Source organism: Mercenaria mercenaria, chromosome 6 (assembly GCF_021730395.1).
Source record: "Mercenaria mercenaria strain notata chromosome 6, MADL_Memer_1, whole genome shotgun sequence".
Classification (NCBI taxonomy): domain Eukaryota; kingdom Metazoa; phylum Mollusca; class Bivalvia; order Venerida; family Veneridae; genus Mercenaria; species Mercenaria mercenaria.
In genome coordinates, this window is record NC_069366.1 from 52,857,976 (window position 1) to 52,874,937 (window position 16,962).

At 33.7% G+C, this 16,962-nt stretch overlaps 1 protein-coding gene across 1 annotated transcript in view; it reads left to right on the top strand.

The window, feature by feature from the left end:
- The window catches only part of LOC128557741 (3-hydroxyisobutyrate dehydrogenase, mitochondrial-like), a 29,236-nt gene extending 14,121 nt beyond the window's left edge, over nt 1-15,115 (top strand). Inside the window, exon 2 of the mRNA XM_053545909.1 lies at nt 12,593-15,115. Coding sequence (XP_053401884.1) covers nt 12,593-12,751 — 159 coding nt within the window. The 3' untranslated portion in view covers nt 12,752-15,115. The remainder of the gene's footprint in view (nt 1-12,592) is intronic.
- Nucleotides 15,116-16,962: the final 1,847 nt, after the last annotated feature.

Consider the following 16,962-nt stretch of genomic DNA (forward strand, 5'->3'; position numbering starts at 1 on the left):
CAGATACGGAGCATACTACGGTTACTGAGGCAAAATCATGAAATATCCGTACCTGTACATGCATTTCAAACAGCACATGATAGCTATAACATTGAAAATCGTCCTAGTATTGTTGCAATGGAGACAAATGTCGACACACTTGTCACAAAATACTGAAGCCTCTCTTTCTTTTCAAAAAACACCCGTTAATTCTATGACGGTACTGTATATCACGGCATGTATAAACGGCTAATATGTTTCATTATTCCGTGGATTTACGAATTTTGATAACTTACATATTTTACTATTGATATTTTTCGTTTTCGAAACCTTTCCAGTTGTGCGGCTTGATAAAATTCAAAGTCCATCGCTTGATCTTAAATAGTCGGAGGACGCTTATTTAATCCAAAAACGTTCGAGTATGTTAACCACCGTAAAGTAGCTGCATTAAAAATAAAGTCCGCAAAACATCAGGAGCATCAAGTTTTATTGCATAATATGTGTACCTAAACCATAAATTTCTTTTGAAAAAACGAAAGTACCTAATTAATTTTTGAAAAAAAATCATGTCCTACAGTGCGGGCTTGTTACGTTAGACAAAAATTAAATCTCCCATCCACTCATAAATATCGCGTTGCTTGAAATACCAGTTATGAACGTTATTGTTTATCAGGAGACGTTTCGGGGCATTTCGTGATAAAACAGTGCAATAGTAAAAGTTTAGTGAATGCTTATTTTGTCTTTTATCATCAAAATTATAGCGACTGTTAACAAACGCATACCCCTGATGGAATGCTAAGTGAAACGACTTTGCTGAATGATACAACTGACGTTGAATAATACAAAACGGACGCTTAATGATGTAATCTACACTAAATGATGCAAAATCGAGGCTCCTAAGAATCTAGAATAAACGAGTAGTGATACAACAACTTTAGGCCCCCTATAAGTTAAAGAACGTCGACGGTAAAATATATAAATTTCATATAGGGCATATGGAGAAAATTTAAATAGTTTGACTTTTATGCAAAATTGTTTGGTTTTTTTCTTGTCACACTTACTCATATTTCATTTTACACCAAAGCTCGAGAAAAAAACTATACGAAATAAAAGCAACAGTAGATTATCTCAATAAACGAATACGACAGTTGATTTTTGTTCAATCTCTGAAATCTGCTTTTGTCTTCTTGTGGTTTGTCTTTATCCATTTAAGAAATTATCAAGATTGTTGAAATGTGCAGCGTTTCGTTTATGTTGGTAAAAGCTTTGTATCAATACAGAAAAAGCACTAATATATTTGACGTACTTTTTGGTAGTACTTCGACGTTTTAGCTGTCTTGTTTGAAATAAATATTCAGTTATATTACAATGCTAATTCCCTTCAATGTCCAACAAAAGAAACCCTTTCAATGGGTAGGTCTGATATAGTGCCAAACTATTATACCTCAGCAAAACTTCTTTTATATATAGCCATGCATTTACTTGACATTGGTAAACAGGTAGTACAAAGTTTCACAGTTTCTGTATGTTGTTTGATATTATGTTTAATACTGCCGGTACTGTTTAAATTGCTATTCATGTAATCAATGTTTAAAGTGTTTAATCTGTCAATCTGTTTTATTTTTATTTTCTTGTTGTTGTTTTTTTCTTGTGTGTGTGTGTGTGGGGGGGGGGGGGGGGGGGGGAGGTTAACGCTTTTTCTTCAACAGTAAATCTGTTTTAAGATGTAATATAAAAGAGCTTTATGGTGTAACTAAAGAATAAATCATAAAATAAAAAAAGTTAGAATTTCATGTACAAATATAATATGTAAACAGGTATGCATGTATGATGAACATATCCTGTTACCAAAAATGTGGTTTCTCATAACCTCTCATACGTAAACTATTTAAAAACAACATATATGAGCTGCGCCATGAGAAAACCAACATAGTGGCTTTGCATCCGCGCAGTCTGGTCAGGATCCATGATGTTCGCTTTCAAAGTCTTTTGCAATTAGAGAAACTATTAGTGAACAGCATGGATCCTGACCAGACTGCACGGATGCGCAGGCTGGCCTGGATCCATGCTGGTTGCAAAGCCACTATGTTGGTTTTCTCATGGCACGGCTAATATGTCATATGCTGTACATTGATGTTATAATGTGTCTGTTTGCTGTGACTGTTGTGAAACATACATAAACGAAATTAGATAAAGGTAGTTACTAGACTTACTTCCTTAAACACAGTTTTATACTGAGATGAATTATATGTAACAGTTTAAAAACATTTTTTCATGCATTAGTTTTATTTGCACTTATTAACCTTTTTAAAATACGAATATCAACATTTTAGTAACAACTCAAAATTGGCAACAATGATACAACAACCGAAATATAAACAACTATGTTTTTTTTGTTAATGAAATATAATTATTATGAACGCACAGATCAGTAACTCCTCCCCACAGTATAAGTGATATTTCAAAATCATTGTAGTCAAAGAAACAAACCTATTTGAAACAAAAACAACATGTATTACCAAAAGGATCACTTGTTTCATTACCAGTGTTGTACTTTTCTATGTATGATGCGTTTAAAGAACAAATATGAAACGTTTATTTACATCAGATATAACATTAGTAACAGAAACCGATAATTTCAGTAAAGAATACAATCTGACCTTGCCATTAAATATCAAAACACAACGCTTTAAAATACAAATTCACTGTCTTGAAGCTGCCATAGTACAATACACCGATATACTATACTTGCTTTAGTTGTACTTAACGTTCTGTGTAATCTTGGTAGCTTATGTTTGATAATGTATGTTTCATTTTAACTTTGTAACGCGGTAAAGAATGACTTTGTAATTGCTTTGACATACCAATAAATATCATTTAAGCAATAGCCAGGAGGACTAATATAACTTTTATGAGATATGTAATATCAAATTAAAAGCATACAATTACCTTCATTGTTGTGTTTAAAATATCGCAAGTTCTCTAAGTTGAAAATTCGAGCGGCCAGAGTAACTTATGTTACACCTTAGTGAAACTTTACCCAAACAGCAACACTTATTCAAGTACATGTAAGAAAAAGGGGTTAAGGTCGATTCTGAAAGGTAGATACATTTTACGATCTGCTTTAACACTGTGGGGAATCACATGATCAAAATAATCTCTAAACCAGAATAAGTTTCTTAATAACATGTGATAATACTGAAGCAATTTTAACTGTAAATCTAAAATATAGACTATCATATGACAACATAGACGTATCCTTAAACTATATAGATTTCAATCACAATCACTTTCTGATTATCTGGAACACTTCAAGAAATTGACACTTCTTATTGTCCTTAGTGTTTGTAATTGCGGGATATCTATCATTATTGTAAACAACATATTAATTTTACAACTTTCATTACGCATATGTTAAGCTATGTTAAAATTTCATATCTTATTCTGGTAAGAAATTTATTAATATTCTTCAAAATTTAACTTTTGTTTAGAGATTATTTTGATCATGTGATTCCCTACAGTGTTTAAAACAATACTTTTTTGTTGTTGTTGTTTGTTTGTTTGTTTTTTTTGGTGGAGGTGGGGGCATTTAAAATGACATATAACATCAAACTTTTTACGTAAAACTGGACTTACATTGTCTCTAACTTCTCATATTATATAATAATGATGTAATTTCTACGAGTTTGAGTTAAAATTAAGTTAATATATAGAGAAAATTGTGAACATTAAACTGAACAATAAGCTGAACAAAAGTAAATTGCGGTCAGTTTTGGAATGTGAAACCGGTTTTCTTTGTTCATGAAATTTTATCAGTGCATACACTGTGTATTTTAAAGAAATATCTGCGTATCTATGTGCGCTTACGAACAGATAAGATATGCAGAGAAATGATAGTAATAGAGGGAATTCTAAAGAGGATAGCTCCAAAGAAAATAAAGACTAAACCACGTTGTCGGCTGGCAACAAAACGAAAGAGAAGAAAGGACGAAAAACGGAGAAAACTGACATTGTTGAGAAAAGCGAGAAACAAGTCAAAATTAATCAGATGATGGTTCAGCAGTGCACTAGAAAAGAATATCGGAGTAGTCTGCAAGATCTCGTGTTTATAGTAACATCATTGGACAAGAATGTAAACACCTTATCATCCAAAGAGTATATTGAAAACACATTTAATTTAGAAAAAAGATTCCAAAATCTGGTGAGTGAAGACTTTTTAGCGGTAAATTGCAAGATATAAAAGTCGAAATCAGCAACGATACCGAAGTTTAAATGGATAAGGTGTGTTTGAACAACTAATGTCCGTGAAAACAAGATTAAAGCTTCTGAAGAAGATGTCGACGATTTAAAAAACACACAGGGAGGCTTTCTAGTAGAAATTGAGCATATAGAGAAGAAAATAAACGGTTAAATGAAAAAAAAAGAGTTAAAAGAGATGGTTATGAGTAATTCCGCTAGATTCCAGTATACTGAATTCCAAATAAATAACCTTAAACAATACATGAGGAGAAACAGTATCAGTATCCACGGTCTAGAAGACGTAAATAAATATAAAACCCAGTCAGATACAGCAGGAAAGGTCATCAAAGTCATAAAAGAAAACTAGACATTACGAAAGTTGAAAGTTCCATGGATATTGCCCATAGATTGGGTAAGCTTAGCGTAGACGCAATTAGGCATGTAATTGCAAATGGTGCGCCGAACGGAAACGATGCTTGTTATTGGTGCAAGGAAAAATATAAAGGGTACGAGTGCCGTCATTAAAAAGATTTGACAAAAATAATGCAAAGCTCATAGAGACATTGTAGGAGCTTAAAAGTTTTAAATTACTTGGAGCAACTTTCACAAATGATGACCTAAAAACATAGTAAACACTAACATCTACGAAAAAGTGAAGAAATTAAAAGAAATTTCACTCACTGGAATAACAGGGTTATCAGTCAGATAGGTAAAATACAGTGATGGAAACATTAGTGGGTTTGCCAAATCCAAGCAACGACATCATAAAATCTTTGCAAAATTCTTTCGATGCCTTTTTACGAAATGGCCAAGGTAAAAAGAAATACTATTATTCAGTCCAATGAAAAATGGGGATATAAAAATGATAAAACTAGACACTTTCATCACATTTTAAAGCTTACTTGGCTTCGCAGATATTTGAAATATGATACTAAATAATTCGAACTTATTAAAGATATGAATCTATTGCTTCAAACTTATAGTAAATACGGAAACAATTTTATGATCAATAAAATGAACACTATATGTAATAGTTTTTTTTAAAGATGTTTTCAAAGGAATGATACGTATAAATAACCAATACCAGAAAGTTCGATTGAATTATGTGCACTGTCAATATGGAACAGTAGTAATGTTAAAATTGTTGGTTCCAGTTTTTACTTTTCTGTGTTCATAAGAAAAGGGATTTTATTAGTTAATGGCTTTCTTGTAGATAGAAATGGAAATGATTTTACTGATAAATATGAAGTCAGGGCAAATTTTCTACAATACCAAAGTATTATTGAATCAATAAGAGATTTGATTGACAAGGTTAGCTTTCCACACTATGCCAAAAGGGAAGCCTTACTCCAAAAACCCTTGGAAATTTAAGTAATTAATAATCAAATAAAAGGCTACAGAAAAATCTATGCTTTCCTTCTTGCCAAGCCGAAATAAACCCCTTCTAGGAGAAAATGGATTAAGGAATTAAATATAAAGGCGCTTTTTAACTGGAAATTCCCTTTTATTGTAACTAAAGATAGAAGGCTACAATTGTTTCAGTTGAGGCTGAACCAACGTGTTTAAGAGATGGTTCCCTGTGTTCTTTCTGTAATACAAAAACTGAGACTTTAAAACATCTATTTTATTATTGTCATTTTAGTAACATATATTGGATTAAGGTCAAAATATGGATTAATGAAACTTGTCCAAATACTTCCACTGAACGGTCAAAAACAGATATTATTCTAGGAAATAAAAAGAAATGAATAATGCTCTAATTAATATATTATTAAATGCAATATTTGTTATATATCTGTGTCGAATTAGGAATATACCTCCAAGTTTTACATTGTAAAACGCGAATGACATTGCTGCTGAAGTTAGAACATTGTAATGCAAAAAGAAAAGAAACCAAATTAAACAACTGAATTTGAAATGGAGTGATTATACTAGATAACTATCTCTACGTTTTCTTTGTAGAGTTTCTAAGTTTCCTTTTTTTTTCCTTTTTGCTATTTTGTTTTTAGCTTTCTGTCGTAGCCTTCTCATGCCGATTTGGTATCTTCTATTTCGTGGGGGTCTCCATGACCGAGTGGTTGAGGTCGCTGTTTTCAAATCAATTGCCCCTCATCGATGTGGGGAAGCCATCCAGCTGACTCAAGGAAGGTCGGTGGTTCTATCCAGGTGCCCACCCATGATGAGATAATGCACGAAGAGGCACCTGGGTCTTTCTCCCCACTATAGGAATATCGCCATATGATCTATAAATGTGTCGAAGTGACCTAAAACCCAACAAACTACTATTTCTTTTGTTTAGGTTTAAAGAAGTAGCTGCCGCAAATTAGAAAGATAACAACTGTGATATAATTAGCTTATTTTAGCGTGTAGGAGTTATTTCCCATTATATAAATTGTATTGGATCTCTGTTATATCAATAGTCGTATAATATGCATTTTGTATAATAAAAGTAATCTTCCATACTTTCAATTCAACGATATATATGCTGTAATGTTGTTAGAGCAATAAAAGTACAAAAATATTCAAGTAAGCTTATTGGCATAAAAGGAACTCATTGGGACACCAAACCTTTTTAACTGGAACATTGAATGGGACGATTTATTGAGAAACAGAGTGTGATTGATACGTATAACATTTGTACGCCGTTGTCTATTTAGTTTCTCATAAAAATATGTAAAATTATTAATATTAGCAAATTAAGAATGATACCTAACTAAAAAAAATAGGTTTTCTTGATTTTGTTAGTTATCAAAACTGGCGATAATGGTGTTCAGTTGGGTGTGGTATTTTACACCCTAATTTCGGATGAAATCGTCGAAATTTTGAATAAACTGTTACAGCAAACCTTTAATTGTTGTAGAACAATTAAATGGGCAAACCGCTTATATCTGAAAGTATGTGTTGAAATAACTTAGTAAAGGTTCATTTGTTAGCGATATTAATTTAAAAGAGAGAGAATTTCACATTTTTTACATACCAGGTTTATTGAAATGAGTATATTTTTCTGTTTGACAGCGACATCTGGTCTTGAATGATCCCAGGATGTATGTATTTATGGCTGAACTCTATTGACCTTTGCCTAATTTTTGGGTACGAAATCGAAAAAACTAGAGGACTTAAAGAAACTGGCAAACAAACCAGTTTTTGAATCGCTGAATCGGATAAAAACAAACGTATTCAGAAGCTCAGCTCTAAAAGAGGAATTCCATGTGAACTATTGAAAATAATTATAGAAATGTTTCGTAACGTACAAAGCTGTGTTAGAACACAAGGACATACATCAGAATGGTTCCAGATGCTACAGGGAACCCGACAGGGTCAATGTGTCAGTCCGTTTCTGTATCTAGTCTTCGTAGACGATATTACCAACAAAGTTGAAAACGCAAGTCAATGTTTTAAAATAAACAATGTCAGCTATGGGTGTCCCCCTTCCACCGGCGACATGGATTTGACGTCATTCAGCAAGGTCGGATTAAAAAGCTTAATGAATCTTTGTTACAAAACCCTCCTCTTCCCAATGAACAATATTTGTATAATGCAAATAAAGATAACGTAATAGTTTTTAAAGTTATAATCCTGTTACAAATCACCGTTAAAATAAAGCAAATAACTTTGTAGATTTTTAGAAAACAGTCTAATGAACAAATTCGCCCGTTAGACTTGGATGGCCAAATATTGTTGAGATACTAATGGATATAAAACCATAAAATATTTAATGACAAGCTGTTCCATAAGCTGTTCACGCCATAATTTCATCAAATGTAATGGACTTAACTTTTACTTTACGATATTTCTAATCCATTTTCCTTTTGATCTTGCATAAATAATCCATGCAACATAATTTGAACACATAATTTGTACCCCTGTCTGCAATATTATGTCCGTCATGGCAGTTGTCACCTGATCAGTGTACTTTTCATTTTGAAAAACCAATAGGCGGTATAGAACCGTTATTTATTGACATTTTCTGAGAACTTGTATGTTGTTTTATGGATTTTATCGAAAATGGTTATAGTTATGATTAAACTAAATTCATAAATAGGTAAAATTTTGACACTGATTTTTCAAAAATAACCATGTTCTCTGAACTGTTGCATGACATCATGAGTTTCTCACAGACTGTGCGAGATGTTGCGGTTTGATAGTGGTTAGTTATACAAATGGGGTTTCGTCATAACTTAATAGATGCGACCATCGGAAAATAAAAACAGAGTCTGTTAAGTTATGGTAGCCAGAGGTACATAGTCCCCACAGTCATTGACTGACTGTGACAGGGAGGCAAGTGTCTGGTCGACACTTTGATGATTAAGCCTTTATTGAAAACACAAATTAGGGTGCAATATTAAAGTCAGTACTATTATATTACAGGTTACAGGTTAAAAGATGACAAAACATATATTTAAGGTTTGAACATCAGTAATCTGGGCCACTCCTAAACTCATTAAGAGTAGCACTAGATTTAACACGATGTGGTAGGTTGTTCCAGAGTCTAATGGTTCTTGGGAAAAAATGAGTTCTTGTGATAATGGGTGCGAGAGAGGGAATATAAAAGTGATGGTCCGTGCAATCATGTCAGGATCCATGATGTTTGCTAACGGTTTTTCTAATTGCAATAGGCTTTGAAAGCGAACAGCATGGATCCTGACCAGACTGCGCAGATGCTGGTCGCAAACGCATTATGTTGGTTTTCTCATGGCGCAGCTCAATTATGATATCTGATATCACACGGCAAATATGTAGCCTCCAGCTATTATTAATTCAGAGAAGAAGATTTTCAAAGCTTTTTATACTACATCAATTAAATTAATGTCTCAAGTATAACTTGCAAAAATTTGAGAAATAAACCAACCTCTTGGGTATCTGCATAGCTGGCTTGATTTGCAATTATTGACAAAACTTGCCGTCTGAACTGCCGACTTTCAGCACTTTTGTAGATTTCTCCCAAAACACTTAGTGATGCTTTATCACTTTCTTGTTCTTTGGGTTTAAAAATCAAATTTCTTAACAAATCTCCTTCTCCAGGACAAATTGTGTTCAAAACTGCAGAAATACATTCTTCTGCCTTTGAAATATACCATCTTCTTGTTTTGTCACTACTTGAAACAAGGCTTCCCTGGATCTGACGTACTGGCTGAACATTTGCAATAGACAGATATTTGTTCAGGGAATCTAACTGGTTATCGCTGCATATAGAGGCTTCTGACTCCTGACTGTTACAAAGCGTATCCAGGGTATTCTGGCTGCATTCATCTGACTGTAACTGTAATAATATCGAAAAACAAAGTCCCATAACTCTGCAAATTTTTTTAAAGAACTTGTGTGAAGTTTCATTAAATTGTGTCAAGGGGATGAGGAGAGATGGTGCGCACAAGATTGTGTCTATGTTTATAGTATAGTAACAAAAAACAAAGTTCCGTAACTCTGCAAAACATTTTTCTGAAAGAATCTAACATGCCCCATGCACAGCTACTGTTGTTACTGATCACTTGTGTGAAGTTTCATTAAACTATGTCAAGGGGATGAGAAGAGATGGTGCGCACAAGATTGTGTCTATGTATATAGTATAGCAACAAAAACCAAAGTCCCGTAACTCTGCAATTTTTTTTCTGAAAGAACCTAACATGCCACATGCACAACTGTGTTGTTAATGATCACTTGTGTGAAGTTTCATTAAATTGTGTCAAGGGGATGAGGAGAGATGGTGCGCACAAGATTGTCTACGGACGGACAGACGAACAGAAAAACAGATAGCCTGAAACCAGTATACCCCAACTTACAACTTTGTTGTTCGGGGGATACAAAAATAGATTATCAAAATGTTTACAGTTACCTTTCTTTTACTGGCACAAGGAGATGACATTGGTGATCACATTGGTGAACCATTATGTGAAATCTGAAATGATGAAAAATACAATCAGAGCTTTAGCAGTAAATCAGATTAGGCAGCAACCAGCTTTAAATGACCAGTCATCCAAAGTGACTGTTTTCATCAATTTGCCTTATGCAGCCACATGCCTTCAACAGTCATATTGTATTGATCCATTGGCTGGCTGCTTGATACAGGGTTTACCGAACTCATATTTATACCATAAATAAAATTTCTTTTCTTTCCTGTACCTAAGGTCATACATGTAGTTACAAATGTAATATGTTTTCCTTACTTCTTGGCATACATAGGTTGTTGTTTATGCAAAATATACAGACTATCATTCTAAGACTGGTCTATGTTTCAGGTCGCTGCAGAATTAATATACATCTCATATTACAATGCAGGTGAATTTCTAGTATACAGATTCTACCAATTACTAATAATAATAGTAAATCTGACAGCAGTCTTACAGTTGCTACATGTCTTTAAAGTATTACCAAATCAATTTCGTTTTCATCAAATCTCTCCATTTAAGACACCTCAATATCTTTAACTTCAAGAAAATTCTTTCTACAGATCCTACAGATAGCTGAAAAACAAGTCAGTTTATAAATAAATAATAACTAATATATCAAAGTGATGTTTAATGTTAAGAATACATAAAACGAAATTATATTATCTTAATAAATATCAAAAACAAAAGAAAATACCGTTATAGACAGACTGGACCTCAACGTATTGGCAAACAAGTTTGTTTGCTCTGGAGAAATAATTTTTTCATCTGCCTAATGCAGTTTTATCCGGTTAATCCAGATTTGTTATTGTACATGTACATTACCGGAATGATAATGTTATTATTGTCATACAAGATAGATTAAAACGCGTCATGGTAGCATCGGTGTACTGGTCCGAGCTGTCTTATATTTTAGTTAACTTTAATAGATAGTAGTGCTAGCCATGTCATGGCCATGTATACAAAACTGTGATTGGTTTGAACATGTTCTGTGTGTATTTATAATAAAAAATGAATGGATGAATTGAACAGATTTCTCAAGAAGAAAGTGTTCATGTAAACATTGTAACTCACTGTAAACATTGTAACTCACTGAACGGAAAAAGCTACATTTAGGAAATATCTTCAGAACAACGAAATACGCCAGCTCCTTTGTAATAAATGTCACCACGGCTCTTCCTGGTTTGCAATAAAAAAAAAGCGTAATCATTAAAAGTTCTAGTTGCTCACATGTTGAATTTAAAACACTGAATTGTATTACCTGTACCAAGGGGCACTATGACGCCTGTTCTCTCTGCAATTGTTTTCATCATGTGCGTATTCAAATGTCTGTCCCCACAGTATTTTCTATTTCTTGCATGAATATTTATATTAAGTGAGATGGGTAAGCTACATGTTTTTCTTTTCAGTCTAGACTTATAACTGTTCTGAATAAAATCTAAGTGTGCTGAACATATTTTATAATGAATGGTAGCAACTGATGGTAAAAGATGAACATGTGACAAAATTACATAGCTATCAAAGTCACTAATAGACTGCAAATCATTTATTTCTCTGGAACACACGACAGTGGGACAGAATGTTGAAAAACTACAGCTTGTCACTTCTGCTTCCATTGTGTTGCTAAGGACACATTTACCCCTCATTTTTTGGAAGAGCTTTAAAGGGGAAAAGTGGAGAAATTTCTTTCAATTTGGGCTGAATTCCGCCTTTGCAGCCAGTGCAGACCAAGATCAGCCTGCACATCTGTGCTGTCTGATCATGGTTTGCACTGTTCGCCATTTAATATCTTTTTGGTAAACACCCCTTTTAACAATTAATGGTTGCAATGGCAGAATCACTTGCCGCCAAGGGTTAAATGTTCATGTGAGGGCTTAAGTTCAGTTAAGGTTATGTAATTCTAATGGGAATGTAAATGGACTTTAGCATATAAACACTCGCATTTAAGGTCAACAAGTATTAATTTACTCTCATAATTTTACTATGAAAGATGTGTCCCTAAGACTATGACAGTCAATGACAATATGCAACTCTTCATCCATTCAATGCACTTATTTGCTTTAACACATGGACAATATGCAATTCTCCATTTATCAGTATAGTTATTCACTTACTGTGACAATATGCAATTCTCCATTCATTCATTATAGTTATTCACTTATTGTGACAATATGCAGTTCTCCATTCATCAGTATAGTTATTCACTTACTGTGACAATATGCCATTTTCCATTCTTTCAATATAGTTATTCACTTACTGTAACAATATGTAATTCTCCATTCATTTGAAGTACTTTTTCACTTACTGTGACAATATGCAATTCTCCATTCATTTTGTACACTTTCTTACTGTGACAGTATGTGACAGAATTTGCATAGGTCATTTAGTAGTAACATTATTTCTCCACGTTGTCAAGAAGTTGTCACTTGAAATATTTACAATGGTAAAAGTTACGTGAAAGCTAATTTTGATATTTTCCTTTTTCATACCAGGACCTGGGTTTAGCCCAGAATGCTGCTACGGCTATGAAATCCCCGACACCAATGGGATCCCTGGCCCACCAGATGTACAGAACTATGACAAACCACGGATATGGTGGCAAGGACTTCTCATCAGCATTCATGTTCTTACAGGACCAGAAAAAGAAATAAATAGCATTCGTGTGATTTTAAACAAGAACAAAGAAACCACCTCAAGTTTTAATGAAGTAATTCAAGTTTTTCGTAAATTTATTTGATAAATTTGTACCCTTAAGGAAGTACATGCATAGGACTCATTAGGAACATGACATCCAATAAACTGATTCCTGTTAACTTACATAAAAAATTATTGAATTTTTACTCTTTGATATTTGAGGCAGTATCTTTCTTGATTTTATGCATTTAAGTGAACCTTGAAACAGAAAAAAGTTTATTGTAGTGCTTGTAATTGAATTGAATAGGTTTGAAAATAGTTAAATCCTAACATATAAGATATGTAAACAAATATGTAAAAGATGTCCATGACTTTCAATCTAGTCACTTTTCTTGAAAATCTCAATTTTGTCTGCTGCTTTATTTTTTAAGTGAAAGGCATTTTCTTACTTTTGAAAAAACGAATCTGTTAAACTAATTGGCTTCAGTAGAAAAGAATGTGACAAAATGAAATGTGAATATATAGTTTTACCTGAAATGATTACTCAGTACACTTTAATATTTGTGCATGTATTTTCATATGGTTTGATACTAAATGAATTGAGTGTTTATGTGTCTGTGTGTTTAACCAAGAATGTTTTTTATTGTTTTTAAGTATAATACAGGTTTATATAGTGTGAACTGGTGTATGTGTTTTGTGGGTTGTGTATAGTAAATCTTGACGCAGGAGAAGTAATTACAAATGAAGTTATTACATGCCTTACCATAAATTGTACATGACAATTTCCAGTTTACCATGCTAGGGAGTCACATGAAGTGTGCACATTTCGAGGGTTCAACGCAATAAGGGCGTTTCTACAAATGATTATTATATGTAGATACGCCCTTATTGCGTTGAACCCTCGATTTGAGTTTATGTATATTACAAATAGCTGATTAAACCACTGTGGTGTGCCTTAAGTGGCCCTTGTGCCAAAAAAAGGTTTAGCCCTGGGACTTACAACTGCCAACAGTATAAACTTCTTTATATTTGTGTCAGGGATATTTCTGAGTATGATCATAGAAAGTTTTGTGTCACAGTGTGTATGGCTTAAGCATTTGTAGTTAAATTTTCCCCTCATATATATAATCAGACAATATGTTGATTAGCTGCAATATGAAAAGAAGGTATGCAATGTAGAACAAATCTTCCTTGCTCATTTTGACCTAGGCTTAAAATCTATTCATTAGACTTTACTTAAAAAAGCCCATTTAAATCGCATCAGCATATATTGAAAACTGATTTTTATCATGATGATTATCAATCTGAAAATATGGATGTTTGATAAAAAAAATCTGAACAGGAATTTCGTTTGTCGTGGATAAAATACAAAAGAGGGGTTTTGCCTGTTTTTTTACAGTTTTGAATGAAATGTTTAGTCTTATGATTATGTAATATTGATATTCTATACACAGTGATGATTTAGATTAATATAGTTAATGATTTTCATCTGTATTTAGAAAATGGTTGTATGGTTTTGTATAATAACATGAGTCAAGTTTAATTGTTTTTAATTTGAGAATTATCCTGCAAAAATACTCACTTTTGAGATAAAACTCAGTGTGCAGAAGGTTGATACAGAGTAACAGTGGGATGGAGTTATTGTGCAAATTAAAATTGAATTTGTTTATTGTGCCTATTAGCAGTGGGATAAACTATGCGATTCTGCAATGTGATTAGTTATGTGTGTGCAAATTAACAACGTATTGCTGAAAGTGTATTATCAACAATGGGATTTCATGCTAAAATTTACAACAGAATTGAAATATAGTGCATAGCCAACAATAGGAAGAACTTAATGTGTAAATGGACAATGGAATTAACATATTTTGCATTTTCAACAATGGGATAAACTTACTATCAGTCTAAGTGTGATGGGATATTTATGCAAAAAGATCAGTAACAATAGGACAAACTTAATGTACAAAGTAACAATTAGATTAAAATGTTGTGCACATCAACAATGGGATGCGCTTTCAACAATTATTCAAATGCAAGGTTACAGTGTAATGAAATGAGTGTTAAGAAACCACAAGACCTGCAGTCATACATGTATTGCTTACCATATTCATATGTCCCATTCTTTAACAAACTGTGTATTTTTGAAGTGATTATTAATAAAAACATGCATTTTGTGACAACCATCTGTTTTTGTTAATGGCAATAATTTTTAAAACCTTTATCATTGGTCTGGACCAAAACTTGCCTTTTGTAGTAAAAAGGATTTGAAAGGTTGTCTTGCATTATTATATAAGTGGGTCATAAGATTTTGTTAAGACTCGTATTATAACGGCAAAGTGTTTTTTAAAAAATGGCTGTAAATAAAATGTATCACTCAAAATTCTTTTCTTTGCATTTCTTGAAACATATTTGATTTATGTTTTGTTTATAGCCCGCCTAACCCTTGAGGTACTAATATGGGTGGACTGTTGGCCCTCCATCATCCATCATTAACATTTCACTTGAAATTTATATCTGAAACTACTGGTCAAAATTGGTCCCTTTTGTTTTTAGCCCACCATCATCAGATGGTGGGCTATTAAAATCACTCTGCGTCCGTGGTCCGTCAGTCCGTCATTTTGTCTGTCCGTCCGTCCGTCCGTCCGTCCGTCCGTTAACAATTTCTCGTTATCGCATCTTCTCAGAAACTACTGAGGGGATTTTGACCAAACTTTGTCAGAATGATGTATTGGTAACCTAGTTGTGTCCCCCTGAAAATCAGACTGGTTCAACAATTTATGAGTGAGTTATGGCCCTTTGTTTATTTCTATAATTTACATAGATTTATATAGGGAAAAACTTTGAAAACCTTCTTGTCCAAAACCACAGAGCCTAGGGCTTTGATAATTGGTATGAAGCATCATCTAGTGGTCCTCTGCCAAGATGATTCAAATTATTTCCCTGGGGTCAACTATGGCCCCGCCCCGGAGGTCACATGTTTTATATAGACTTATATAGGGAAAAACTTTAAAAAACCTCTTGTCCAAAACCACAGGGCCTAGGGCTTTGATATTTTGTATGTGACATCATCTAGTGGTCTTCAGCTAAGATTTTTCAAATGCTCCCCCTAGGGTCAAATATGGCCCCGCCCTGGGGGTCATATGGTTTACATAGACTTATATAGGGAAAAACATCTTGTCCAAACCACAAAACCAAGGGCTTTGATATTTGTAATGTAGGATCATCTCATGGTTCTCTACCAAGTTTCTTCAAATTATCCCCCTAGGGTCAAATATGGCCCCGCCCCGGGGGTCACATGGTTCATATAGACTTATATAGGGAAAAGCTTTTAAAATCTTCTTGTCAATAACTACAACATTCAAATTTGGACCTCATGTATATTTTTGAGTGGCAAGATGAACCTTGACATGAGTTGACCTTGATTTTGACCTAGTGACCTACTTTCACATTTCTGTAGCTACAGCCTTCAAATTTGAACCACGTGCGTAGTTTTGTGCACCGGAAAAAAACTTTGACCTTGATTTTGACCTAGTGACCTACTTTCACATTTTTGAAGGTACAGGCGTCAAATTTGGACCATATGCATAATTCCGTGTTTCGAAATGAAATTTGACATTGATTTTGACCTAGTGACCTACTTTCACATTTCTCAAGCTACAGCCTTCAAATTTGGACCACATGTACAGTTTTGTGTACCAAAAAAAAACTTTGACCTTGACATTGACCTAGTGACCTATTTTCACATTTTTAAGGTACAGTCTTCAAATTTGGACCATATGCGTAATTCTGTGTTTCCAAATGAAATTTGACCTTGGTTTTGAACTAGTGAACTACTTTCACATTTTCTCAAGCTACAGAGCCTTCAGATTTGGACCACATGCATAGTTTTGTGCACCAGAAAACACTTTGACCTTGACATTGACCTAGTGACCTACTTTAACATTTTTTGAAGGTCAGGCTTCAAATTTGGACCACATGCATAGTTCCGTGTTCGGAAATGAAATTTGATCTTGATTTTGACCTAGTGACCTACTTCCACATTTCTCAAGCTACAGCTTTCAAATTTTGACCACATGCATAGTTTTGTGTTTCGAAAAAACTTTGACCTTGACATTGACCTAGTGACCTACTTTCCCATTTTTGAAGGTACAGGCTTCAAATTTGGAGCACATGCATAGTTTTGTGTTCCGAAATGAAATTCGACCTTGATTTTGACCCAGTGACCTAC